Source organism: Pomacea canaliculata, linkage group LG4 (genome assembly GCF_003073045.1).
Source record: "Pomacea canaliculata isolate SZHN2017 linkage group LG4, ASM307304v1, whole genome shotgun sequence".
In the NCBI taxonomy this organism is placed as follows: Eukaryota; Metazoa; Mollusca; class Gastropoda; order Architaenioglossa; family Ampullariidae; genus Pomacea; species Pomacea canaliculata.
Window position 1 is genome coordinate 18,174,762 of NC_037593.1, and position 26,701 is coordinate 18,201,462.

Sequence of the window (26,701 nt, forward strand, 5' to 3'; positions counted from 1 at the left end):
TATACTTATCAGCTGAAGTAACTGGAAACTTCTTTCCCTTTGGTTTCACTAAAATTGTATTTTTGAGCCAGCACTGAAAAAAGCAGCCGTTTTAAAATTTTCCGTGCTCGAGAGGTGCTGAACCTGTTTAGAAAACTATAGATGTTTCCAAATGTAAAAAACTACTATGCACATGCAAAATAAATTAATTCACTGGATTGGGTGTGTTTAAGACAATGCTGAGCCCTACTCAACTGATCAGTGATCAATGGTTTCATGATGAATACAACTACAAACCAGAACCAGTCTCTTAAATAAAACGTTGGGGACTTCAGGGGAAAATAATGGCTGACTCAAATAAACAAGTTAATTAAGAGTCTAATCAAAGCTGTTCTTTATGAAAGTAGAACAATTTTAGTTTTCAGTTTGTTTTTTGACTGGTGATCGCCAAACTAATACCAATCCCTACCCTATACTATACCATAAACCACGTATTGACTTGATGTTTAAATACAGTAAATAAAAAATGAAGACAAATAGACGAACCGAACTTAATTTTACTTTTATTAGAGAACGTTTTGTGAATGCAGTGGAAAATTTCAGTTAACAGTCATTCACATTTTGACTTAAACCAACTTTACCAATACAACTTGTTTGAAACTATCGGAAAGTTAAAATGAACTTAACTGTTACTTCAACAGAAAAGCATTTACTACGTAAATATTAAGAAGCTATTTTCTCGATTAATGATTATTTATTTTAGTTTCTTGAACTCCGGTTAATACAGAGTTTACTGTCAATGTAATGTTTAAAGCTCTCATAGAGATAGGAGAAAGATATGATGTTTATTAAATGGGAAGATTAACTGGAGGTTTAGGTGGACGAATGTGATACTGATGACAATGTTGTCTTGAACATCGTGTGCAGCCGGTGGACATGTGAACGTGTCTGTGTATGTAAGAGAAATTAAGAGTGAAAAAAGGACCAAGCACAGACAGAGACAATGGCAAGGACAATACTTTATTAACTAGAGATAAAGTAAGCAAGACATGTTTTCTCCGTTGCCTTTTTGTGTCCAGATCGAAGTTGTGCTTTCATGTTTTGCAATAAACTAATTAACACCGGTACTGAAGAACACACCAGTTATTGACCACATGTTCATTACAAACAGCATCAGGACATAAATATTTTGGCTTGTTTACATTTTTTATTAGTGGCACATTCAGTTTGTGCGCGTGAAACACAGATTACTCTCTTCTGTCAAGAAAGGCTTAGTTATTAAAATAGTTGTTTTCAGCAGAATAAAAGTGCTATTGATACCGAAAACATAAAAGAATATTTACAAACTAAACTAAATATCTAAATAAGTAAAAGTGAAAGTCATAAAAATTGGGTCACAGTAGTTGCATATCTGCAAAATATTCAAGTGTACCATTAAACATCAATTAAACAGTAACAGATAAATATTAATTAGACTTGTTTTCTTTAGAATCAAAGAATTTTGAGATTAAAATGTATATAAGTGTAAGAAGAAAAGTAAATAAAAATGCTTGATTTGGACTTTCGTAATTTGAGCAAACAAAAACAACACAAGAGACAGAACAGACCACGGCTTCAGTGATCCCTTCGTAGGCCATTACCATGGTAACAAGAAATCTACAGGTGGACCTCACTGTCCAGGTTCTGGCACGCCGCGTACACGGCACCAACACCGTCGAAGTATAAGTTTACTGGACTTGTGTTGATGACCCGCGCCGTGAACCCTTGAGTCGTGACGTCAGAGACGACGATCTGAACATTCTGCTCATCGCTCTTGAACGACGACGAGTCCTCTCCCTGCTTAGAGTGATCGTTGTAGGTGGACCGTGGTGGGTAGCTGTTGCCATCAGGAGATGAAAGCGGGACGTTGATGGATGAAATATGTGCTGAGAGGACGATGTTGACGACCGGGGACTGGGTGAACTCTGACACGAACTGCACGGACTTCTTGTCAATGTTAGACAGCAGGACGACAAAGCCATACTCACCTGTACAAATGTCAAATAAACAGCTGTCACTGACAGAAACATCAGAGTAGTAGTCGACCACCCGAGTATTAACATTATAATCTTATAATCCAAGCATTCTTTCTAAGATTCGCTGAATCCGTTTCTAAGCCTAGTCTTTGGACCGTTGATTGCGATTCATAATTTTTTCACAACGATTGCATGTTCTTTTTTTTAATCTCGAGACTCACTTCCCTTTTCTGTAGTGATATGATCAAAGTTTGCCGCTTGTAGAGTAATAGATGTATAAACAACAACAGTTTGTCACTGAGAATTTGTACAAGGCTGCAGCCATGATATTGTAAGCTTAGTTATAAAAATTAACCACATCACAGGTCGACTGTTATTTGTTAACATAATAAACTGGTAACCACGGGAAAGGTGAGTGGAAAGAACGGGTTTGAAAATTTACATTTGCGGCTGTCCAAGAAGGTGGTGACATTGTCCAGGTCCTGTCGCTCCTTTGTCACCAACGGACTTAGCTGCCCGAGCTGTGTGTCCAGGTCTTTCAGGAAGTAAGTCTGGAACTTTCGCAGGTCGTCTTGAAACTGAGAGATGGAACGGGCATCGTCCGTGTTGTTCTTTGAGATCTGCGTCGTATCCGTGCGCTGGGACCCAAGGGTTTCACTGGAACCGTTGGCGGAACCAAGACCGGCCGTGACTGTGACGTCAGCACGGGCAGCGCGGTCCGAGAGTGCGTTGATCTGTTGATGTTAGAAAAACATTAATATACAGCAAAGCTGCACACATTTATAAAGAAATTAATTAGAAATGCAACACAAACCCACATAAATATTTGCTAATGGTAACCTGAATACATGCATTTATTTATATATACAAACCCGCTGCACTCTCGAATTGAATGTTCTAGAAATAATTTAATATTTTTCTTACCTCTTCTTCTAACAGAGAGATAATGTCGTCCGTTTGAGAGTTGTCCAGCCTGATTGCTGGGAGAATTCGAAGGTTTACGAGGCTGATACTTTCCGTAGCAACTTCAAGCAAAGTCTGGTACTTGCTCAAGTCAGTAATCAGCTTGAACCTGGCTTCATTCACAGCTGGGAACAGATGGGACATAAGAATCTTTGCACTAACCAACATATACAACAGTTATCGTGATCTTTCCACTGAACAAGACAAACTGTGGGAGCTTGGTGTCAGAGTGGCATGAGATTTAGCAAGACTTCCGAGAGAAACCATTTGAGATATTAGAAGACATGGCATACAGGGTTATTATTATTAGTCAGGGTGTCTGTACACAGAAGATCGCAAACAAAGAGGCAATATTTCACATAACAAGGAGAATTATTTTCATACTCACCTTTTACAGCTTTTACCGCTTCTCCAACACCCACTGGACCATCAGCAGATGTATCCGAATACTCGGGCTTACTCTCGTACACTTGGGCGTAAGGAGGGTTGGGCTGCGGCGGGTGATACTCAGCTACTGCCGCGACCACCGTGAGTACGACGACAAGGAGGTGAAGCGCTGTCATCGCTGATGTTGGTGAGGACCTGTTGGCAGGTGAGCCACTCGTGCTGCGTGCTGAGTAGCGAGACTGAGGCTCGGAGTCGAACAGCGGGCAAGTCAGCAGACGGCGGGCGTTTTCATACACTCATCTACTTTATTGCCGACCTATGACCTATACATAATTCTTGAAGTAAAACAAGGATGGGCGCAGCCGAAGAAACACACCCCCAAGGGCACTTTTCCCTTCACATATTGCTATCAGATAATAATAAAATATACTCGCTCAAGTACCAAATATCTTAAAAACAAAACATCATTTTTGCTGTCAAATTTATTCAAAAAGATGTCAGATTCTAGCTATCCCGTCTCCGTTATTACCTGTCTTTGAATGTTTTATATTGGTTGGACTTTGTAACATTATTATCTTAATGGAACCTGAGCTGAATTTAAAATTTGATGACAGTTGATGATTACTGGGATTGTTCTGTTCTGTTTTCCAAAATGCAGTTTATATCCCGACAGTTAAATTGTTGTAACCTTTATATTTGTAGAAGCACATTTAAAAAGCACTTTTATGTGAGATGTGATTAAAGTACGATGTGTGGTTTCTTCGAGGCGAGGTGTTATTGCGGCCCTATGCTCCTTAAGGAGCAACAAAGACTAAACTAAACCCTGTCATTGTGCCAAGTATAATATTTACTATCATGCCACTATGTATACCTGCAGAAACCGACGTGGACTGATACATTACTGCTGAAAACAGTTGAAAGACTGTTTACAAAGTCACTCGTGGCTTTATGCCAAGACACTGAACATGAATCCGAAATTTAGTTTTTAACAGAAACATTACCAAACAAATTTATTGAGAAACTATTTCCAAAGGAAGTTTGCAGTCACATCTTTCCATATAAATCTTAATGATGCTTCTTTTTAAGCCAGCCTCATATCAGCGATCAACGATGAGATGAATTTTGCTCCTGGGGTGATGTGTGCCATGAAGCAAGAGTGACATGAACGAGCTGTTAAAACATAAGAAAAAAGTCAAATTCCACTAAAGATCGGCGTAGACATCATGTTCATATGCTAATTATCTAGTTTTATTTTTCTCCATGCCCAGTTCGTCTTTCATTACCTTGTAAATGATATGCGACAATTTGAGAAATCCATTTCTAATAATAGGGAAACATAAGAACTTCTTCAAGTTAAGTAAGCCTTAGTTCAAAGAATGATCATAAATGTAAACAAAAAACAAAAGACAAAAGCATTTACACGAACCCAGGACGTGTGCGGACTTAGAAATGATTTAACAATGCTCATTAGCAGGAAGACCAATGGCGCAACATGCAGCCTCAGGCAAAAGAGCCCCGAGCTCAACCATGAAAATGTCAAAATAAATAGTGAAAATCTCGATTCCCCGAAGCAGATTTTGTAAGTCAGTTGTTTTTTTTATTCTGATGTTTTATGTTTTAACGATTGCAGTATTCGAGTTTTATGACATTCATAGACGACGAACACCGCCCACAAATAACATTTTATTGTCTTCGCCCACAGGGGAATCCTCACTGCTATATAAACATTGTTCCATTCTTGCTGTCAACATCGTCAGCTTTGTCGGAGTCTGGAGCTGGTTGTCAAACTGTGCGATGACAATGTACCTGTCAGTGTGTCTGGCTATGGCAGCACTCTTGGGCGGGTCCTGGGCCCAGTCAGGGTATGACTATGTGGGCCCTTATGGACCTCGGCAAGACATAGAGTTGGCCTCCAAAGCAAGGAGGGTCATTAAAGAAGCAGAGAGTGAGTAAATTTATTTGAGTTCTCTTCTCAATTTTCCTTTTCTCCAATCAAAAAAGATATTAAGTTAGAGGACCCTATGATATCTTAATAGAAGAGTAGAAAACGAGCTCTGACAAAATTGGCCGCCGTTTAGAATCGTGGCTTATTGTCGGCTATTATGCTCTTTCAGCGGCCGCTGCAATAGAAAATGCTCTCCAAAAGAAGCTGGACATGTCCAAGGCGCAGGTAATACAGCTGCTGACTGTGCTGGACAACATCAACACCACCACCATTCAGAGCATCATCAACGCCAGTCAGCAACAACAAGATCGACTTTCCAAATTAAGTGCAAAGGTATGAATAGTTTTAAGACGGGTATGCGTATTTTTAGGATGGTAGATCGAGTATTAGCAATGTTAGACAAGGAAAAACGACTTTGAACAAGATTTGAACATGATGTTCACATTGTCAAGCTGCATATGTCGACGCAGCTCACTTCTCGTTTAACCTTTGGCAACTTGCACGAACGTATGTAATGTAACGCTGATAGCAGATGTCAAAGGTAGATGAACATGTTCCCCCTCTATTTTTCTCTCTCTCTCTATGTGTTTTGTGTTTGTCAGTGTGTGTGGTGAGAGAGAGAGAGAAAAGGGAAGAAGAGAGGAGACATTCCGTTAACATTACTCCTAACAGCCTTTCCCATAATGCAAGTCCTTTTTCACACCCTTCTGTTCGCAATATCATGTTACTCTCAGCTCTACATAACACGACTGAAGACCACACCAGGTGACAAATGTCTGTACATAACGTTCACTACATTCATTGAAGAGAGCAGTCAACATGTAAGCCGTGTCCTTGCAGTTTTATTTGTCTTCGGGTACTTTCAGGTCAAGAGCAATCTTGAGCTTCTAACGTCTCTGGAGAACCGCCTAGCTGGCGCTGTGGTCCAGGAGGCAGAGATTAGACCCTCCTCGGTCCCCATAGAGGAATTATTGGCTCTCGACCGCAAGCAGAAGGCTGATCTCGCCGCCTTCGACATTGCCTTCGGAGAGGTAACCTCTGACCCCTATAACGATGTATACATCACTTGTATGCGACCGCTGGTATAGACACGTGTACTTATGAGATCACTGCAAACAGTGGAAACAACAAAGATGTAAATTATACCGAAAAAAAATAACAAATAAATAAATCTTGCGACTTTGTTCTTTTCGTAAAACAACAGAAACATGACTAGCTGACTTAATGACTCAGAAAATGCCACATAATTAATTTTGGTCTCTGTTGGTAGAGTTTAGTGACCTGTAAATAAGCTGCTGAGACTTCTGTCGGTTTCCTCAGGTCACACGGGAGCTTGAACAGCAATTGTCTGCAGACAATGACACAGCAACTTCCAGCATCGCCACTCTTGCCGCCTCCATCGGTTCCCTGGTTAAGTTCGTTAACTCCAGGAAATGTAAGTCTTCAGAAAACAATTTAATTATTTATTGACTACTTTTTTACCTTTAGATATCTTCGTTACAGTCTCTGTTGTCCTCCTGAGTGTTTCCTTTTACTATGCACATTTCTTTTACAGTTTCTAACTTTGTTGGTCAGACATTTTATAAATTGACTTTTTAAAAAACTTTTGCCTTTTTATTGTTGAGATCAGGAGTGGTCAGAATATCACTTGAGCAACCTAGTTGCTATTTATGTGACTTCTAAGACACATTTGACGGTTGCGTGTGTGCAGGTTCTTTCTCCTCCATGCTGCCACTGATGTCTTGTGTTTCAGGTATCACCAAGGCCGCTACCATAGAGCTGAAGGGCCAGAAAAGCGCCGACATTGAAATCCCGATTCCACCAGGTGTCTTTGCTGCTGGTGACGTTCCACAGGTGTTCAGTGCCCTCCAAGGCTTCCAACTGGCTGCTGATGTCTCGCGATCTGTTGTAAGAAGTAACCTTTGCCCTATTCTCCTGAAAATGTTTCGATGAAATGATATGTCTGCGCGCACGCACGAGTGAATCGGAAAAAGAGTGTAAACGTCAGGAACAAAAAAGTCCCTAGTTCACGAAGCTACTGCATCCATTGTATGTGTGATTTACATACAACAAAGGAATAAAACAGTAAGAGAAACTCTAGTTACAATTTTTTTTATTACATGGCGTCAGCTAATAATTTTAAGCATCCTTTGGAATTTCAGGCTCCGCCTGTCTATGGACCAGGGGCATTCTATGGACCTGGCCCAGGCTATGCCAACTACCCAGAGTCAGATGACCGCCGCTTCCTGGGTGTCTCTGTCGTGTCCAAGGCGTTTGCGGACAAGATCCGCGTGACTGTCGTTGACCAGAGCCAAGGAGCCGGCAACAATGTCGCTGTCGCCTACGTGCAGGTGAAGGCCTGTTCCCTGCCGCCTGCTGCCTTCTCTCCCGGTCAGGTGCTGGTCTCCAAGCCCAACAAGTACTGATCTCCTAGACAACAAGGACACACCTTTAAAGTTCAAACTCGACCTAATGCATTTTAGCAGGTGCTTGCTGGTCAGATGGTGTGAGCGGCACATTTTATCTAACAAGGCATCGTGACATGGACGGTTACTGGCGATGTTGTCCATCTTCTATGGTTAGGTAATGAACACGACTGTAGTAAATTTCGTCTTTTTTAAAAATAATGGAAGTTGTCTTTTTCGAGCAGCATACATAGCGCAGTTGTAAATTTTTGCTATTAATGATTAATGGGTCACAGTAGTGTGTATATTGATGTATGTCAAAAGTTAATAAATATGCTTGTATTTGGCGTGAGAGAGTTGGCTTGGTTTATTTTGAGACCAGTCTTGTTGAAATTTGAAGTGTCTTTGTTTGCTAGGGAAGTTACAGGGAAGCTGATTAATCTCAACATCTGAAGCAATCACAGAGCACTGTAAATGCATCTATATTCCTCATTACTAAACACACAGGATCGCCATTCTGTCTGCTCTGAACCTTTAGTTTCTGTTGACATTACTTGTAAAGGTAATTCGGAAAGAACTCGACGACTAGCTAAGGCATGATGTATTGGAATAATCACAAAGAAAACGACAAACCATTTCCTTTTGAGATATTAAAAACAGCTGGACTGAAAACAATAAATAAAAAGAAGCATTATTTCAAAACGTTGTTGTGGCAATGAAGTGAAACGACTAGAAAGTATGAAATGAATTATACACGTCCAACAGCGTAATTACGTAGATTGGTTTCTGGAATACTTATAGGGTGTGTAAATTTAGTAAAAGTATTTGTCATCAGTATTGATTTTAAACTCAAGATGATAGCACAAGCGTCTTGAAGTTGATTATAACCTCTTTGTGAAATGTTTATCTGTGTGTGTTTGTGTGTGCGCGCGGACACGTGGGTGTAAATATGCTTTAAAGAAATTGTTTACCGAGAAAATGTGTTTAGTAGGATTAAAAAATAACAAACATATGGCCTACCTCTGAAAGGTGTTCATCTCCTAGAGATTGTATACCGTTAACTTAACGTCTAGGATCGCTTGGTGTGCTACCATCGCTGCAATCTGCAACATCCTCAACCAACAGCAGTGGGGATGGTCATGGTGTCTGTCTCCGCTAAAATATTGGATGTGTGCTAAAACAGCTTCAGTTGAAGCCGTGAAAACTAAAGGCTCCACACATTCAACTGCAGGTTCGTTTGATCACCTGTTCATTAAACAGACTTTCGGAGTTATACGCAGAGCTTTCACAGTCTGGTGTAGCAGACTCAGCAAATGAGAAATAAAATTGAACATTATTTTTGGTCAATTAGTCAACAGTTTACTAAACCAACATACAAACCGTTAACATTACGGTATGAGCAATCCATCAAAATTTTAACTTGCAGACGTATTTATTTTAAACTTAAATGTAAATGCTGCGTGCGTGTATTCATCAAACATTACACTGTGCTGTAAACAGTACTTAGTGACTTTTTAAAAGTCACGCTGTCAACATTTGTACACAACCATTAAACTATTAAAATGGGCAATGCTATGTGTATCTCCATTTCATTATTTAAAAAAATGAAGATTTATTTCTTGGCTGTTTTTAAAGTAGTTTTAAAATTATTTCTGTTATTGTGTGTTTATTTACAACCTGTTTATTTTTCTTATTACGTGAAATATTTTTATAGACAAAATTATTGCTGTGCAGACGCACTTTCTCTCCACATGATTGCTAATCACTGAACAGAACTGATCAACAGATCATTTTTCTTAGCTTTCCTTTTATTTTATTTCAAGTGGCATTTATTTCAGTGTCTCTGTTTGGTGACATAGATGTACAAATTTCTGATTAGAGCACTGTGACGCAGGCACCCCTTCTAATGCCTATAAAGACTTCACAGCCACCAGAGCTTGTTGGCATGCATGTGATCAGTATGTATATGTTTAAAAAATGTTTGATATAATCTCATTTTCTTTTTATTATGAACAAGTACTATATCCACATTAACTGCACGCTTGGCAACTCTGATGAGAGCATGCATGTCAAATTACAGGTGGGGACCACCACAGCGCTTTCTTAATTACATTTGACAACAAGGTGTGAACAATCCTTTGGTTAGTTTTTTGTTTTTATGCTTTTTTTTCACATTCGTGAATTTTTTTTGTGTGTGCACTAATGTAGGTGTCAAAGGTGGGTGCAACCATGCAAAAGCAGTGGCAGAGCTCTGAAAATAGATTCCCAGACAGAAGAGGCACATGTTGTGGCCATAGGGCAGTCATCACTTTGTTACCAACACAGAGGTATGTGTACAAGACTGTGAGCTGTGAGATGGCAGTGTCGTAACTGACCATTGTCTTTGGCTCTTGACTACTCCGCCATTCACAATGAAAGCTGCTGTCATGACACTAATGGTTCCTCAACACATTCATGTTGAACAGTTGCACATTCTTTCAACAAAGAAGAGTACAGTGACTGCCTTAGACTGCCCAGGTCACATGTTTTGTTGTGCAGGACCAGGGACTTCACACGACAACACAAACACTTTTCCCATGCAGTTATAACGAGTTGCAGTCTGAAGCACGGTCACTAGGGGCACTCGGTAGAGTAGTGGTTAAAACACTCGCTTGTGACCATTTTCTTCAGTGCTGTGTGTAAAGTCCAGACAAGATTAGGTAAAAATGTAAATTATTCAAGTGAAACATGTGAAGGTGAGGCTGCCTCAGTTTTGATTTTTTAAAAATCTTTGTATGAAGTTTTTAATTTAATGATTAATTAAGGAATATTTAATTAGTAATATTGTATAACTGCGGATTTACAGAAAGAAAGCTCTTGCTCCTTAATTTTACCAATTTCTTAAGATAATTTCAAACACAAATGAACTCGATACACCAGATGTGTTTTCAACTTTTTTTTCCCCTCTTACATGGTTGTACATTAGGCAAAGAGTAGATAAACAAAATGAACAGCCAGTAGAAGACTTTACTAACCAGCACACTTTGAACATAATAACAGATCTATCTTACTAAAACGCAGGCCTTGTTGTTTGACATTCCATTAGCAGTAGGGTCCAGAATGTTTGCAATAGACATGCTATGTCTTTTATTCACAGGTATAAAATTTTGTGATATTAATATGCAGAATAAACAGCTACTGCACATCATGTATGTCATGAAATGAACAGAAAGATACAAAATTTTCCATGCAATCGTCAATGAGTTTAAAACATTTAAATCGAGAGCATGCAAGCGGTATGACATAACACAAACACCAAGAGAAAAAAATCGTTCCATGCCACCTTTCATGACAGTTTAAATGATTAATCAACAGTTGACTTTACGAAGTACAAGGGGAACATACATCATTTCAGGCCACTTGTCATGACTTTAAAAGTTAAACAGCTAGTTTGCAAAATGTATCTTGAAGATGTCAACAGCAAGATGTATTTTATAACATCACCATTAAGATAAAAATTCATTCCACACCACCTTTATGACTTTAGAACGGTTATAAGCTAATGTATGTCATTGTCAACAGAAAGATGCAGCATCTTTCTGCAACACTTTTTATTACTTTAAAACAATTAAACGCCTAGTATTCCAGATTTATGTCATGAAGCTAACATCAAGATGCAACATTTTTCCAGGCTGTCTTTCATGACTTCAAACAGTAAAACAATTAGTGCGCAATACATATGTTATGATAAAAATATCAATATGCAACATCTTTTCATGTAACATCTTTTCATGCAATCTTTCAGTACTTTAAAAGAATTAAGCTTTATTGTGCAATAGATTTGTCATGACATCAGCATCAAAGTGCAACATAAAACCCTTCGTGACTTTTAAATATTGAAACAGTAAGTGTGCAATATGCATGACATGAAGGAAACAGCAAGGTACAAAATCTTTCCAGGTCATCTTTCATGACCCCAAAACTGTAAAACAGCTCATAAGTACAATAACATAATTTCATGCCATCTTTCATGGCTTGAAAAAAGTTAAACAGCTAGTGTACAAAATGTATGTCATAATATCAACATCAAAACACAAAATGAGTAAAAACTGTATTACAGCTGTCTGAATTTAGAATGCCACACCCCCTCTAGCAATAAAAAGGAGCTGTCAAAGGACTGCATGAAAATAAAGATGGCCAAGGGTACTACAGACTTTAGGTGTCACAAGAACACCATTGTGCTGTGGTGGGTGAACAAGGTGACCTTTCTTTCTACCATTCACAGGCCCCATATGGTCACCGTAAAGACTTGCACTGGTGTAAAGAGGAAACACTTTAGTCTCTTATTACCAGTTTGAATTGTTTTTCTACCTTTTAGTTATTTTTTAGAGTAACCCGTGAGGAATTAATACGTTGTTGGGTCGGCAGAAGAATGGGTTTCTGGAAGACGATAAAACGAAAAGTACAGGAGGAACTGTGAGGAATGTTTTGTGTGTTCCCAGAGACGATGATTCGTAGTAAGTTTCATTATATAATTGGAGAGAAAGGGTTCGTGTGTTCCCAGAGACGACGATTCATAGCAAGCTTTATCATAAAGTTGAGAGAGTAAGCGTGAGAGGACTGAAAGCTCGATGTTTGAATTGTGAGTAAAGTGTATTTCAAGACAGAACCAATTCCAGTGATTAATGGGACGAATTAACATTGTACAAGCAATTAAGATTTCGCCGTCATGACATCTTGGAGATCGGCGATGATATAGAAGTGGACTTGGTAAATAAGAATTGTGGGCGCAATGTCAAAAGTGTGTCTTGCCCTTCTTTTTTATGCGACGGGTGCCTTTCAAAACAAGACAGGACCGGCTGGAAAATTCTGTCTGTCGCTGCTGCCGGACGGTCCCCCCTACGCCCGGACCGGGCATGGGATTGACCTGACCTGACCCTGCCTTTCAAAACGTGTGTCAATCTAGCAGGCATCTGCCAAAGAACGGATGGCCGAATTATTGACAGAGTTACCAGAGCGCTGCTAGATCAGACACACAGGTGGATTAAATTTTCCAATCAACAAGAAGCCAAAAATCAAAAGGCAAATTTTTTCAACCTTTCGAGGATTTCGAAACGTGGAATGCACTGATAGCACCCACATACGGATTACAGATCTAAAGGAAAACGAATGTGAATTTGTGTGTCAGAAAAACTTTCATTCAATAAATGTTCAGGTAAAATTTTTACATTGAAATATATATTTCTTAGTTATTTCTTGTGTAGCGCATTGGGCTCGACACCTTGTAAGAAAATGCTCAATATTAGAGCTTTTCATTATTATTCTGATTCATTTTATTATTCTATAATGAACACTGGCATCAACATTTCATGTATGTAGTCGCTATTGAATATGTGTCTAGCAACAGTGTGCAGTGCTGTAGGTGAATGAAGTATAATGGTTACATCCTAATGTGTGTCCCCCTTTTTTTCCATGTGATTTTTTTTATACAGTTAAAAGAAATAAAAACTTTGCTGTGGAGTATCGTCTCAAAACTGATCATTCTTAGGATTATTACTGAAAATGTGCACTCGTTGCCCTGCCCTACTGCACTGAAGCCAGTTTTTTGCTTTTCACACCTTTACTAGCAAATGCATATTAACTTTTTCAAAAGATCAGTATTCTAAAGTAGACGAAGAGAAAAGAATAATAGTAAATTGCATTACATATATTTCAACAGGTCATCTTTAATGATAATCTGATATTTATTGGCGTTGTGGCAAAATGGCCTGGGAGTGTTCACAAGGCAAGAATTCTAAAGCAGCCAAGTGCTTTTACTGCTTTTTGAGACAAACTTAAAACCAGTCATGGTGTCATGCTCTGTGACAGTGGTTACATGGGTGGCTTATGATACCCTTTCTGAATTCCACTACTAGGCAGGAGAGGCGGTATACTGCAGCTCATACTTCTATAAGGTGCTCAGTAGAAAGGGTCTCTGTTTGCTCCAGACGGACAGTGGAGTAGCGATCAGCAAGAGAGCGTGGCGCAAGGCTACAGAAAGTTAAAGAGAATAAACAAAGTGCGAGCCTAACGCTGGGCCGGAAGGATTTAAGGGTGAGAACTCTTAGTGCCCTATTAGTACTGTGCCACAGTGTGTGCGGATGTTTTTCTTTTTTTACCCTTACTTATCTTTTGCTTTGGCGTTGGGTATCTGTGTTTTCTTACCTATGTATATTCACGTTTTAAAATTTTATTTAAGTGTGATTAAACTTATTATTTCTACCGTTCATTTCCTCTTTGTTATGGTCTACGTTTGTTAGAGGTTTGATAGGTACTTCGTGTCCCTCCTGCTGATTTATTTTTCGCAAAGGTCGCAAAGAAGGGAAAAACTTTGGGAGCCTTCAGAAGCGTGACGTCAGCGGCCTTGACAAGCTGCGCAAAGCCAACTCTTTGCTTCACTCACTGCCGGCCATAAAACTTGTTCTGGCGCTTAGTCAACAACTTTTAAACACTATGAAAGGCTCGATAAAGTTAATTGCAACAGCCAAAATAACTCACGGCCTAAGACTAATGACAGACAAAGGTAAAATAAACGAGGGAACCGAAACAATGTTTAACTACAAGTAGGTTAAATTAGTCTGTATTGTCAGCAATGCCTCCGTAGCCTTTTGGTTAAAGGTCTAAAGGTTGACAGTTGGTGGGTTGATTTGTGGTTTTATCAATCAGATCACGATGACATACCTTCAGGAGGGACTGCTCTTTTTATTCGTTCAAACCTTTTATTTAGCCAGGTTCCACTCAATACTAATCTTCAAGCTGTTGCTGCCCGAGTTTCTCTGGGCAAAACCATCACTATCTGCAGTCTTTATCTACCTCCTTCAGCTCGGATATCCCGACAGGACCTAGAGAGTCTTTTAACCCAACTTCCTACTCCCGTCCTTCTTTTGGGTGACTTTAATGGACACCACCCCATGTGGGGCGGGGCCTCGAGTGACACCAGAGGAGAGATGTTGGGATCATTTTTTATGGAAAATGACCTCTGTATTCTGAATGACGGTTCAAACACCTTCTGCCGTCCGCACAACAGCACAGAGTCAGCAATTGATTTGTCAGTGGTCAGCCCAGCACTTTTATTAGATTTTAACTGGGCTATACATGACGACCTGTGTGGCAGCGATCATTTTCCCCTTGTTTTACATTTTACAAATGGTCTGGAGCGGGATGATAACCTTCACAAAGGCGGGTGGAATTTAACTAAGGCAGACTGGCTTGAATTTCAGACCCTCTGCTCCACCCACCTTACCAGAAACCCTTTTTTTAATTTTGAGATTGAAGACATTAGAAAAGACCCGATGTTACACCCTGCTAAAGTTTTTACTACAAGTTTAAATAAAATTGCATCAGAAACGATTCCGGTACTAAGGCACCGTAATAACCGACCAAGGGTGCCTTGGTTTACAGAGGAGTGTAGGGTAGCTCAGCGCGCGCGGAAAAAAGCCCAGCGTCTTGCCTTCCGTCAACCCACTCCTGAAAATGTAATAAATTTTAAACGTACCCGAGCTCATACCCGTTATATTTTTAAACAGGCAAGGAAACTTGCGTGGCAGCGATTTGTGTCCTCATTATCCCTCCCGCACTACTTCTCAAGCGGTGTAGGCGGCCATAAGGAAGATAAAGGGAAGATTTCAGGCTGAGTCAATAGGCCATCTGCGGGTTGGAGACTCTATTCTCACAGAGGTACAGGATGTCGCAAATTCCTTAGCATCCACCTTTGCTCATAATTCCTCCTCCTCCTCACACTACTCTTCAGATTTTCAACGCTTAAAATCTGTCCAAGAATCTTCGGGTTGTGACTTTTCTTCAGACAACTCCGAAAAGTACAACCTACCTTTTTCTCTTTCTGAACTACAACAGGCCCTTCAAAAGTGCAAGGATTCTGCACCAGGTCCTGACAATATTTCCTATCAGCTACTAACACATCTCCCACAGACTTCTCTCCTTCTCCTTCTAAATATCTTTATTTGGGTATCCGGCTGTTTCCCCCCATCGTGGAGAGAGGCAGTAGTTATACCCATTCCAAAACCTGGTAAGGATACCTCTGATCCAAATTCTTACTGCCCTATCGCTCTCACTAGTTGTCTATGTAAAACTCTAGAACGCATGGCCTTACCTGGTACCTCGAATCTCAGAGTCTCCTCTCCAACCTGCAGTGTGGCTTCAGAAAACGCCGCAGCACCCTGGACCATTTGGTCCGTTTTGAAACCTTTGTCAGGGACGCTTTTGTCGGCAAAGAACATGTTCTAGGGGTGTTTTTTGATTTAGAGAGGGCATACGACACTACCTGGAAGCGGGGTATTCTGTTAGACCTCCATGCCCTGGGCTTCCGGGGACGTATGCCACTCTTCATTGAGAATTTTCTTTCACACCGCCATTTCCAAGTCAGAGTAGGGCCTATACTGTCTGATCCTCAGGAACAGGAAATGGGCGTCCCTCAGGGCAGCATTCTTTCTCCAACTATTTTCAACATCAAAATCGACTCAATCTTGAAATCAGTCTGTCCAGGTTTAGAGGCCTCTTTGTATGTAGATGACTTCACTATCTGCATACCAGGCCGCTCCCTTCCATGCCTCGAACGCCGGCTTCAGCTGTGCGTAAATGCAGTACAAAAGTGGGTGACAGAAAACGGCTTCAATTTTTCTCCTACGAAGTCAGTGTGCATCCACTTTTGCAAACTGAGAGGTATGTTTCCAAACCCTTCTATCACTGTCAAAGGCACGATACTCAAGGTGGTCCAAGAGGTTAAATTTCTTGGGGTCATCTTTGACCGTAAACTGTCCTTTCTACCTCATATCAAATCTCTACGCCTATCTTGTCAGAAAGCCTTGGACATTCTTAGAGTAGTTGGCCATGTCAGCTGGGGAGCGGATCGCACGGTTCTGCTGCGTCTCTACCGTGCCCTGATCCGCTCAAAGCTAGACTACGGATCCATTATCTATGGCTCTGCTCGAGAGTCCTACCTTAAAATTCTTGATCCAATTCATCATCAAGGGCTCCGCATCTGTCTGGGTGCCTTTCGCACCACTCCTGTACAAAGTTTGTACGCAGAAGCTGGTGAGCCTCCACTTTCTCTCTGTCGTTTGAAACTCATGCTATCGTATGCCTGTCGCTTAAAATCTCATCCTGGGAATCCTGCGTATCGTGCCGTCTTCAGACCTCAGCGTGCTGCCCAGTATGCCATTCGTACCAAGGAGCAAAAGCCTCTATCACTCCAAGTAGCACCTCATCTTCAAGCTGCCGGAGTAGATATCAAGCAGGTAGAGCCTTTACCTCCGCAAACAAGTCCTCCTTGGACCCTCCCTGTTCCTGAGATTCGCTTTGATCTTACAACTTTCAAAAAAGGGAACACTAGTGACCCCATTTATCTTCAACACTTTCGTAAACTTATTTCTGATTATCCTCAATTCTGTTTAATCTTTACAGATGGCTCCAAAATCCCAAGTGGTGGCCCAGTCGCTGCGGCAGCAGTTCCATCCTGCCAACCACAACAGGCTGCTTCAGTCCGATTGGCAGACGAAAGTACTATCTTTACAGCAGAACTTTATGCTATCATGCTTGCCTTGCAGCATGCTCACCGCTCTTCGGAGCACAACTTTCTGATAATCTCAGACTCTCTTTTTGCTCTCCAAGCTCTTATTTCAAATGAATCTGACCACCCCCTTGTGGTCAAGATTCATAAAATTCATGCAGCACTTATCGAACGAAATAAGGACATTGTCTTTATTTGGGCTCCTGGCCATTCTGGTATTCCAGGCAATGTTCGAGCAGACCAGGCTGCTAAGGCTGCATGTCAGTCCCCTGGTAAAATACAGTTCCTTATTTCATCTGACTGTAAAACTTTACTTACAACCTACATTCTGACTTTATGGCAAAACCTCTGGAACACCCTCTGTCAGAATAAATTATTCGCCACTCTTCCCTGTCTTTCCGACCGCCCACCTTTGTGCCATACCACAAGGCGGGAGGAGGTAGTTCTTACAAGACTAAAGACAGGACACACATATGCCATAAACGTAAAAACTTCTTTTATTGCCATGATATAGCCTTAGTTGCTGGCATGGCATAAAACACCAAAAAACAAACAAATCACGATGGAATTTCTATTCCAGAATGGCTGAAATCTTGGAGGGAGACCCTTCATTCATCCCACCAGTGACATCATCACTGGACGGTGTAAAAGGTCAGTGAACTATTTATAACACCAACAAGAAAGTAAAGCATACTTTTAGTATAACCATATTTAGTAAAACATTTGACAGTTCAAGTATTAATTGTTTAATGTTTCTTTTCCTACAGGTATTTGGTGAGGGTAGTGACAAAAGTCTGTTCTGCCACAAAGAGATGAGTCTAGATATGTAAAAAACTCAGTTAGGAACTTTTTGTAAACATGCACTGTTCCAGCAAGAGCAGTTACCATGGGCATACAGGGCAGACATATTTGTGCTTTCCATGCTCATATATGGGTCATAATTCATTAATACGTATTTTTCGGTAAACACTCTCTCCGAGATCTCCAATACCCAACAATGTGCCACCCCTACAAAGGAGCAAGAGCAGCAAGAACAGCAAGAACAGCAAGGAATGTCTCAGGAGACTCCTCACCTGTTTGCACGAAACATAAGAGATTAAACAACTAGTCATCAGAGCAGCTTCGGAGTTTTTTGGGTTTTTTTTTGGAAAAGAACCTGGCAATTCAGGAATAGATGTTGGTGGAGGAGAGAAAAAGTGGAAGGAGGGGGGCAGGTGGAGGAGAGGAAGAGGGGGCTAGGGTTCGGCGCTGGAGCGGCATGCAGGGCCAGAGGGCGGACTGCCGCCCGTGGACACTTTGAGTGGACATTTGATCTGCCACCCCGCAGTACGTGCGGGTGGTCTTCTTTGTGTTTGTTATGACTCGCCTGTGCACAGGGCAACTTTTTTTTAACATTTTTTATTCAACTATTTTTGTTTGTTTGACTGCTTGCTCTAATATATATTTGTTTATGTGAGTGTTAAAATGTTTTGATACTTGCTTCCTATAAGTGTTATTAATTAATTTGTTTTTTGTTACGTGAATTTTGTCTTTGTGATTTCTGTGTGGTCTGCGCTCAGCTGCGGTTCGATTGGTACTTCGTGAACCGTCTCTGGCAGAGCGAGAGGGTGGGCGTTCGTTACCATCTGGTTTTGAGCAGTTGCGAGCGTGCATCCGGGGACTTCGGGGGGGTGGGGGGGGTGGTGTGGTGGTGGTGGGGTCGTCGTCACACGACACTAACATCCTCAAAGAGTACATGTCCAGGACGCAAAACGCACATAGTCATGGTCGATGATGACGAAAAATACTCCACCAACAGGATAAGGAAAGAATCGGTCATCACAATGATGACACTAAAAATGTCGGAAGGTCCTGAAGCAGCTAGACGGTTGGCGCATCAGTCAGGGAAATGTGTTGCCAGCTTGCCCAGTTCGTCGGGCATGTGTTGAGCCGAGAAATACTAATGCCAGAGGAGGACAAAGTAAATAAGATAAAGAAAGTGCTGGCACCAAGAACTGAAAAAAGATCTGAGAGCTTTTCTGAGATTAGAAAGCTACTACAGTAGGTTCACCCCAATTTCGCCAACATTGCCCTGCCATACACTCAGGGCCGACGTTTCCGACCCAAGGATCCCAGAACACTGTTGAAAACCCCCAAAATGTTAATCATTAGATCTCTAGAAAGTAGTTCTGGATATTATTTTCACTCTGGACTTTAAAAATGTCTGTCTAAATCGCACCAGTTAGTGCACTACTTAATATCAGATAATGGATATGACATTCCATTTTCCTACAATATCAGTGGTTTGCCAATCTTTCAATCCTCGTGTAATCAGTTTTGGCCTATTCTTGGGACAGTATGTAGTCCTGTAGAAACTGCTCCTTTTGTAATTGGCTTGTACTGTGTGGAGAGAAAACCAGATGTTAATGTTTTTACAAGACTTTGTAAGGGATATGAACCAGAGTGATGTCCCTTCGCCTGACTGGCTCGAGAGGACTAGGGCTCTCAGTATTTGTTGTTGTCTGTTAACATGTTGCGAGTTTCATTCATATTATTTGTTACATGCTTCTTCGTCTTACTATTCAATTTGATCTGCTTGTCTGCGGACTTATTGGTTCAGCTACGGCCTTCTGTTGTCCCATCGAAAGCCAGCGTCTTCGTAACGGCTTCTTCTCGCCATTCGTCGGTGAAAAGATTCCTACTGTGTAGATCTGCGCTATAAGATCTGGGAACTGGCCTCCATCTACCATTTGCGATTATCGTTGTGATTGTTGATTTGGTGCTCTTAAAAAAAGAAAGAAACAAAACAAAAACACTCTAGTAATCTCTATTTTGTGCTATTCTATTCTGAGGAAGCTTACACCAGTTCTTGGCAATTCATAAAGCACCAGATCAAATCATATCTGGAGTAACGTACAGTTTCTTGTGCCATTCGTCGCATGACTTTGTGGAATAGAGATCTCTACACAAATATTTTCTCCACTTCCATCACTTGCAAATTTGACAGTTTGCCATCTTGAACTGCTTCGTTACATTTTGGATTCAGGATCAACGTGTATCAGCAGCGTGGACTAAAACCTTCTGATGTCTTGTGAACTGTTGTACACGGCCTTGGTGTTGAGGCGACGCCTCTGCTAGCAATCTGTGTGCATGCCGGACTCTGGAAGTTTCCATGGCAGTCCAGTCCATTAGACACTCAACTGGTTTGAGAACCGACGTACGCAGCTGCCTCATGTGCTGACGCTGCCCTCATAGCGGCTTCAAATCCCAGCTACCAACACTTTTCTCTATTATAGTTGTGTGCGTGTGTGTGGATTGGGGCCGGGGACTGCATGTGTGCATTTCAATGTGTGTGTGTGTGTGTTATACATGCTTGTCAGATTGGTAAAGCGCGTTGAGCCTACTTGGGAATAGCGCCATGTAAACATCTAATATTATTTTTTTATTTTTTATTTTGTCTTTGCTGCGCAATGAGCATTCTTTTGAATGGATACCTGTGCATTATAAATAAACATCATCATCATATGACAGAATTGCAGAAGGCCAGTGCAACTAGAAGGTATCCCTCAGTGTGTACAGATTAATTTGCCTTGTTTTATCTATGATGCACCTGCTTGTGCGTTTATAAGGGAAGGTTTGCTTGGAAGGGGGCGCGACTCTCGTTGATCCGACCCTGTTGAGAGAGCTCCCACTTTTTGTTTGCTTTCTCCCATTTGGAGCTTTTTTTTCTGCATAGCAACTTGTGGTGTAGGACTGTAAGGATAGATGGTTTTGCTCTGTGTACATTTTGGGAGTCCTGTGTGCTGCTCCTTGCTGCTTCAACGAGTTTCACATTTTCCACGCTAGATCACGCCGAACATCATGGCTGACAACTGCCACTTTTCACGCTAGTATTTGATTTCTCTTCAACCCAGAGTTTGCGTCCCACCACCTGATTTCCCAAGCATCGACTGGACCGAGCACATCAGGACACCCAGCGGTGAGGAAAGTGATCACACCAGAACCTACACGGGAAGGAAGACAACGAAGAAAAAGTGAGGATCTAGAGGAGGGATCAGTCGTCTCCTGCTGCCGCTGATTTCCTTAACCAACGCCCGCTCCATTGATAACAAAATGACAGAACTCGCTACGCTGGTTAAATGCGACCGCGAATATCGCTGTAGCAGACTAATTTGTGTTACAGAGACATGGCTAAGTAGCAACAAAACGGACGTCCACCTCGAGGGTTTCACTACGATTAGGCATGACAGGAATAACGAAGATACTGAAAAAATAAAGGCGGAGGGCTGTGCATATTCATAAACAACAACTGGGCCTTGGAGTTCACGACACGTGAAACAACTAGTACTGTGTCAAATGAAATCCTGACTGTCGTTTCGGCCGTTTTACTTGCCACGTGAATTTGGACAAGTGACGATCATTTTGGTGTACGTTCCCGGACCTGACAGCAAGGATGCCGCCGCTCAGATAGCAGCCAGCTACAACAAGGCCTTACATAGATCCACTGACCAGGCTGTATTTATAGGGGTTTTCTTTGGAGCTCCCAAAGAAGAAAAATGTTTATGTCTCTTGCGACCATAGACAATAAAGATGTCTTGTATCTTGTAAAGCAAGTGAAAGGTCATTCTGGCTATTATGGTTGTGATGAGTGTGTACAAAAAGGATTTTGGATGGAAAGGCTGTTTACCCTAAGCTTGGCTGCCCCCTACGAACTGATGCACAATTTGATGAAATGTGCTTTTCAAATCACAAAACTGGAGAATCTCCTCTCAGAACTCTTTCTGTAGGAATGGTTTCACAGTTTCCATTAGATTACATGCATTTAGTGTGTCTTGGCGTTATGAGAAGGTTGCTGTGGTTCTGGACAAAAAGTCCTGTCAGTGCAGGGATTAGGCTTTCTTCGCATGCTGTTCAGCAGATTTCTTGCAGCCTTCTTAATTTCAGAACATACATCCCTCGTGAATTTGCAAGAAAGTGTAGATCCTTGCTTGAACTTGACCGTTGGAAAGCAACAGAATTTCGACAGTTCCTTCTTTTTACTGGTATAGTAGCGTTAAAAGGCCAGGTTTCTTTTAGGCAGTATAATCATTTTCTTCTCTTATTTATTGCTATTTTTTGTCTTGCAAGTCCTGAGCTGTGTGTGCTCTATGCAGATTATTCTAATAACCTTTTATGTTTATTTATACAAGAAGCAGAGCGTTTGTATGGTAGGGGATTTTTGGTGTATAATGTACATAGTTTGTCACATATTGCTGATGATGTTAAGAGATTTGGTCCTTTGGATTCTTACTCCGCATTTCCCTTTGAGAACTATTTAGGCCAGCTTAAACGACTTGTTCGAACACCAAACTGTCCACTGCAGCAGAATATCTGAAAAAGTGCAAATGGGCCTTTCCCTTAGACAGCATAAGGATTCTGTTCCCAGTGGTGAACCAAAAAAAACTCATAGAGATGGCCCATTGACAGCTGATTGTGACTGGAAGTGTCAATTCAGACAAATTACCTTTAATGGTCTCTTTTTTTCTACAACAGATGGTAATAACTGTATAATGGTCAATAATTTATTTTACTTAATTAGAAATATTCTCTCTTTAGAAAGTTCAGACATAATGCTAGTTCTTGAGCGTTTTAGGAAAACATCAGACTTTTTCCAAGTTGGTGATACTGTTGAGAACACCTTTTGTTCATCCAGTAAGTGCATTTTTTAAATTCATAAATAATTCTTGGGGGAGAAAAAAATTTATGAAGTGTGTGAGCATTAATGGTCAAAATGACTGCTATGCCATGATGTACGTGCTGCAGGAGATACTTGGATTGTTTGAACAGTATAACATGTCATTACACCACAGATAGTGGAGCTTTGGTTATGGTGCTGCACTATAAAAGTGCATTATTGTTAACGGGAAATTTATGATGGTTTTTGATCTTGATTTGTGACATCTAATTGGCTACTTTTTAATATTACAAAGATAACTACCAAAAGGCTAGCCAAATCTGCGAGAGACTGAAAGAAATGTCGGAGGTGGAGAGTGACGACACAAATACTCCTACTACATCGAAAAGGACACGGATAACTCCGATTAGATTTCGGTCTGTTTTAATTTTCTCTACCATATGTTTTAGGGATCTTTTTGTGGACATCCTGTGTGTCACCTTCCTGGTAAAATAGTATATTTGCAGTGATAAACAAAGTTTTTCCAATAACAATAAAATGTTCTTTTAAAAAATAAAGGTTTTAAACAACATATCAACAGTTTCTAGTTTTAAATTTACTGGGCTGAATATGTTTATGCAAATTTATTAATTTGACACAGGGATGCAGAACTTACAGACAGTGAAGGAGAGAATGGTTGCAAGGAATCGCCACGTCATGACCATTCAGCTAAGCAGCAGTGTCCACCACCATTGCCCTGTTCTTTGACAAATACTTCTACAGCACCAAAAAGGCTAACTCCAGTTAGATTTCGGTCTGTTTTCATTTTCTCTACCATATGCTTTAGGGATCTTTTTGTGGACATCCTGTAAGGACACAAGGCTGTGTAAGCTTCCTGGTAAAATAGTGTATTTGCAGTGATAAAGTTTTTCCAATAACAATAAAATGTTCTTTTAAAAAATAAAGGTTTTAAGCCACATATCAACAGCTTCTCGTTTTAAATTTACTGGGCTGAATTAATATCCAATTTTTTTTAGCCATGTTTTCTGCTTCTGGGTCATTCCTCACCCTAATAAGCTCTCTAGACACAAAAACATAAAGCTAATTAAAAAAAGAAAGGTATGTGTCTTTACCTGTTTCTAATCCTTCATATATCTGACCAGTGCAAAAGATGAAAGATGACACCAGACTGTGAAACATCTCTGTTCAGTCCTTTCTGTGTTTGGTACGTTGTGTTCCTGTGGTGCCACAATGTGCCCGTGATGTGAAATCATAGGGGTTGAGATTGTTTACACTGCTGCCTGAAAATTAGGACAATCTATTTTGGCAAAACCTAATGAGAATTTAGTTCGTTGATTTTATGCAGTTATTACTATATCATGGCAAGAGGCAGTCATATTCTAGTTAAAAAAAAAAAAAAAAACGAGCCATCCCAAGTAATAGATAAAGCAATAAACCAACCAAATAAACAACATTCAAAAATAAAAAAAAAAATAAAAAAAAATAACATGCAGGGAAAGTAGTGTGTTAAAAAGACCAGTATTAAAATAGACTGGTTGTTGAGGTTTTATTCCATAACAACAGAGGTTATATCCTGGTGAGAGATAGTGAAAAAATAGACTTCCAGTTGATTCTGTTTGCTTAGGTTTTACATTGCAAGCAACTAATGTTCTATCATGTAGGGGCGTTTCCCAATTTTTTTTTCGATGGACGAACATTTCGATTCAGTGCTCCGACTTGATGTCTCTACGATGAGGCCGGACATTCAGAAGTTGGTTTCGGGTAAACAACTTCAAATATCCCACTAATTACTACATAATTAATGGTAAGTACAACTTGTTTCTAATAAAAAATGGTATCTGCTCTATTTTTTTTTCTTTTTTGCATTTTTGCGGTGAAGTGGCCCGCGACACGGCTGTCCGCAATGGATATGGCCCGCGACACGGCTGTCCGAGATGAATATGGCCCGCAGGCCGAAAAAGGTTGGGCATCACTGAGTTAATTGAAAGTGAAGATAGATAGTTGATATAAATTAGACAGCGGTGAGAAAGAAAGAAGTCCGGAGAAAGTATACACTATAATAATTAAGAAGCTGCAAGATAACGTCGTCAACACAATCCGTCCATCGGATAATGGAAACATAATGTTATTGTATCGCTGTTCACATTATAATCTTTTCGCGGCTCGACGCAGACGTTCAACTGATCGATTTTTCTGGAAAATGAAGTCGTCCACAATGACTATGACGTAGGACTCTTCGCTACAATATGGCAGATTACTAGATTTTGTTTTATAAGATTCTGTATACATTGTATATAAATCCTGTGAGAGGAAAAATCAGAGTTAGCGCGAGAGAGAGAGAGAAAGATTAACAATCGTTAGGCGTATGTGTGGCCTTTTGTGTAATTGCTACTTGCATGGAAGGGACAAGAGTCACAATTTTAGACTTACTCGACAAGAAGCCATGTTTGACTAAGGTCGACCGTTACAGACGGAGTTAATAGCGGTTAATTTAAAGGACGCCAAAATAAAAACAGTTGAAAGAAACTCTTATCTATGTTCCAATTAAAAATAATACGTTTGGTGGATGTAATATAGACACCAACAAAAACTGCAAGGCAGCATAATCGGTCATAGATTTTCTGTAAGCTCTAGCTTTCACCACCAATGTAAATATAGTTAACTAAATGAATCGCTGTTAAAGAGAGGTAATTGTCAACTTACTTTACATGGTACTTGTGGAAATGGTCGGTGCTGTAGAATTTTCAACTATAGTTGAGAGGCGGACGATTTGCGATTACAAATTAAAGTAATCAGTAACATAGACAGGTTTCTCTTTTAGAACTATTTAAAATTTTTTTTGCGTTTTCCATGTCGAGCTATTAGCATATGATTCCGCAAGAGAGTTTCCCTCGTTCAGGAAAGATTCAATGATGTTTCACATCCTGCACAACTTACACAATGTTTGTTTTTCGAAACTTTCAACTGTCAATATTTGTGGGTTTTTTTTTTTCCATGAGTCAATAATCCAGAAATGAACTATGGTGGTATTTTGAATTCAAAATGGCAGACAAACGTCCGGAAAACCACCGCCAACCTTTGTGGTCACGTGACTAGAATGGTAACGAGGCAGCTAATCGTCTGCGCTTCGCACCTATAGGTACTTATAAGTAGATCCAGACTTTGAAACGACTTGCAGCTATATATGTCTCTTACCCTCAACTTTCTGTAGCAGACACAGTTTGAACCAAATCACATCGCCAGATTCTTGTCGCAAAAACAAAATGAAACTTCAGCCTTAATCCAGCTTCAGCCGGTGGTTTCGCATCTAGCATTTGCTAGATCAGCCTTGGACTGGGAACCGCAAGTGCAAATCGCTACATCCTCATCCAAATCACATCTTTACCTCAACAGTTCTAACTTTCTACAGTGAGCATTGTTTTAAACTTCCTTTGAAATCTTTCCGGAGAAATGGCGCGTAGCCGACACAGTTCATGCGGGTCGCTCAGTGCGCGTGTGGAAGGGATGGGTGTGGGCAGGGATGGGCAAGCTACTTTTAATTTGTAGCCGGCTACGCTACAGCTACTTTTTTTCAAAACGTAGCCAGCTACACTACAGCTACAATTTTCCAAAACGTAGCCAGCTACTTTGGGCTACTTTTAAAATGTAGCCAGCTTCTTTTGGCTTCTTTTGGCTACTTTAAAAGCGTGATGTTATAACAAGTTAGCTGTAGCCAGCTGGCTGTAGCAACATACACAAACATCAAGCATACACACAAAACACTATTACTTGCTAACACAAGAACTGGTTTTTATATACATTGACCTTTAT

The 26,701-nt window shown here is 40.5% G+C and overlaps 2 protein-coding genes across 3 annotated transcripts; one reads left to right on the top strand and one right to left on the bottom strand.

Annotated features, from left to right (window-relative positions):
• Nucleotides 1-1,177: 1,177 nt before the first annotated feature.
• LOC112562078 lies at nucleotides 1,178-25,993 on the bottom strand. 2 transcript variants are annotated; one of them, XM_025235076.1, is made up of 7 exons: nucleotides 25,595-25,993; nucleotides 24,004-24,171; nucleotides 23,547-23,736; nucleotides 3,346-3,667; nucleotides 2,919-3,082; nucleotides 2,437-2,728; nucleotides 1,178-2,006 (listed from the first exon to the last, which is right to left on the bottom strand). In XM_025235076.1, the coding sequence occupies exons 4-7, from the start codon at nucleotides 3,518-3,520 to the stop codon at nucleotides 1,636-1,638; spliced, it is 1,002 nt and encodes a 333-aa protein (XP_025090861.1). In that variant the 5' UTR covers nucleotides 3,521-3,667; nucleotides 23,547-23,736; nucleotides 24,004-24,171; nucleotides 25,595-25,993; the 3' UTR covers nucleotides 1,178-1,635. The 2 variants fall into 2 exon arrangements, 1 of the variants encoding a protein (XP_025090861.1); XR_003098778.1 differs by lacking the exons at nucleotides 1,178-2,006; nucleotides 2,437-2,728; nucleotides 2,919-3,082; nucleotides 3,346-3,667 and adding an exon at nucleotides 10,615-12,646 and having other exon boundaries at nucleotides 25,595-25,987.
• LOC112562077 lies at nucleotides 4,634-8,706 on the top strand. The gene is made up of 6 exons (XM_025235074.1): nucleotides 4,634-5,289; nucleotides 5,459-5,622; nucleotides 6,156-6,320; nucleotides 6,610-6,724; nucleotides 7,043-7,197; nucleotides 7,452-8,706. Exons 1-6 carry the CDS (start codon nucleotides 4,950-4,952, stop codon nucleotides 7,713-7,715), a joined length of 1,203 nt encoding a protein of 400 aa, XP_025090859.1. The 5' UTR covers nucleotides 4,634-4,949; the 3' UTR covers nucleotides 7,716-8,706.
• Nucleotides 25,994-26,701: the final 708 nt, after the last annotated feature.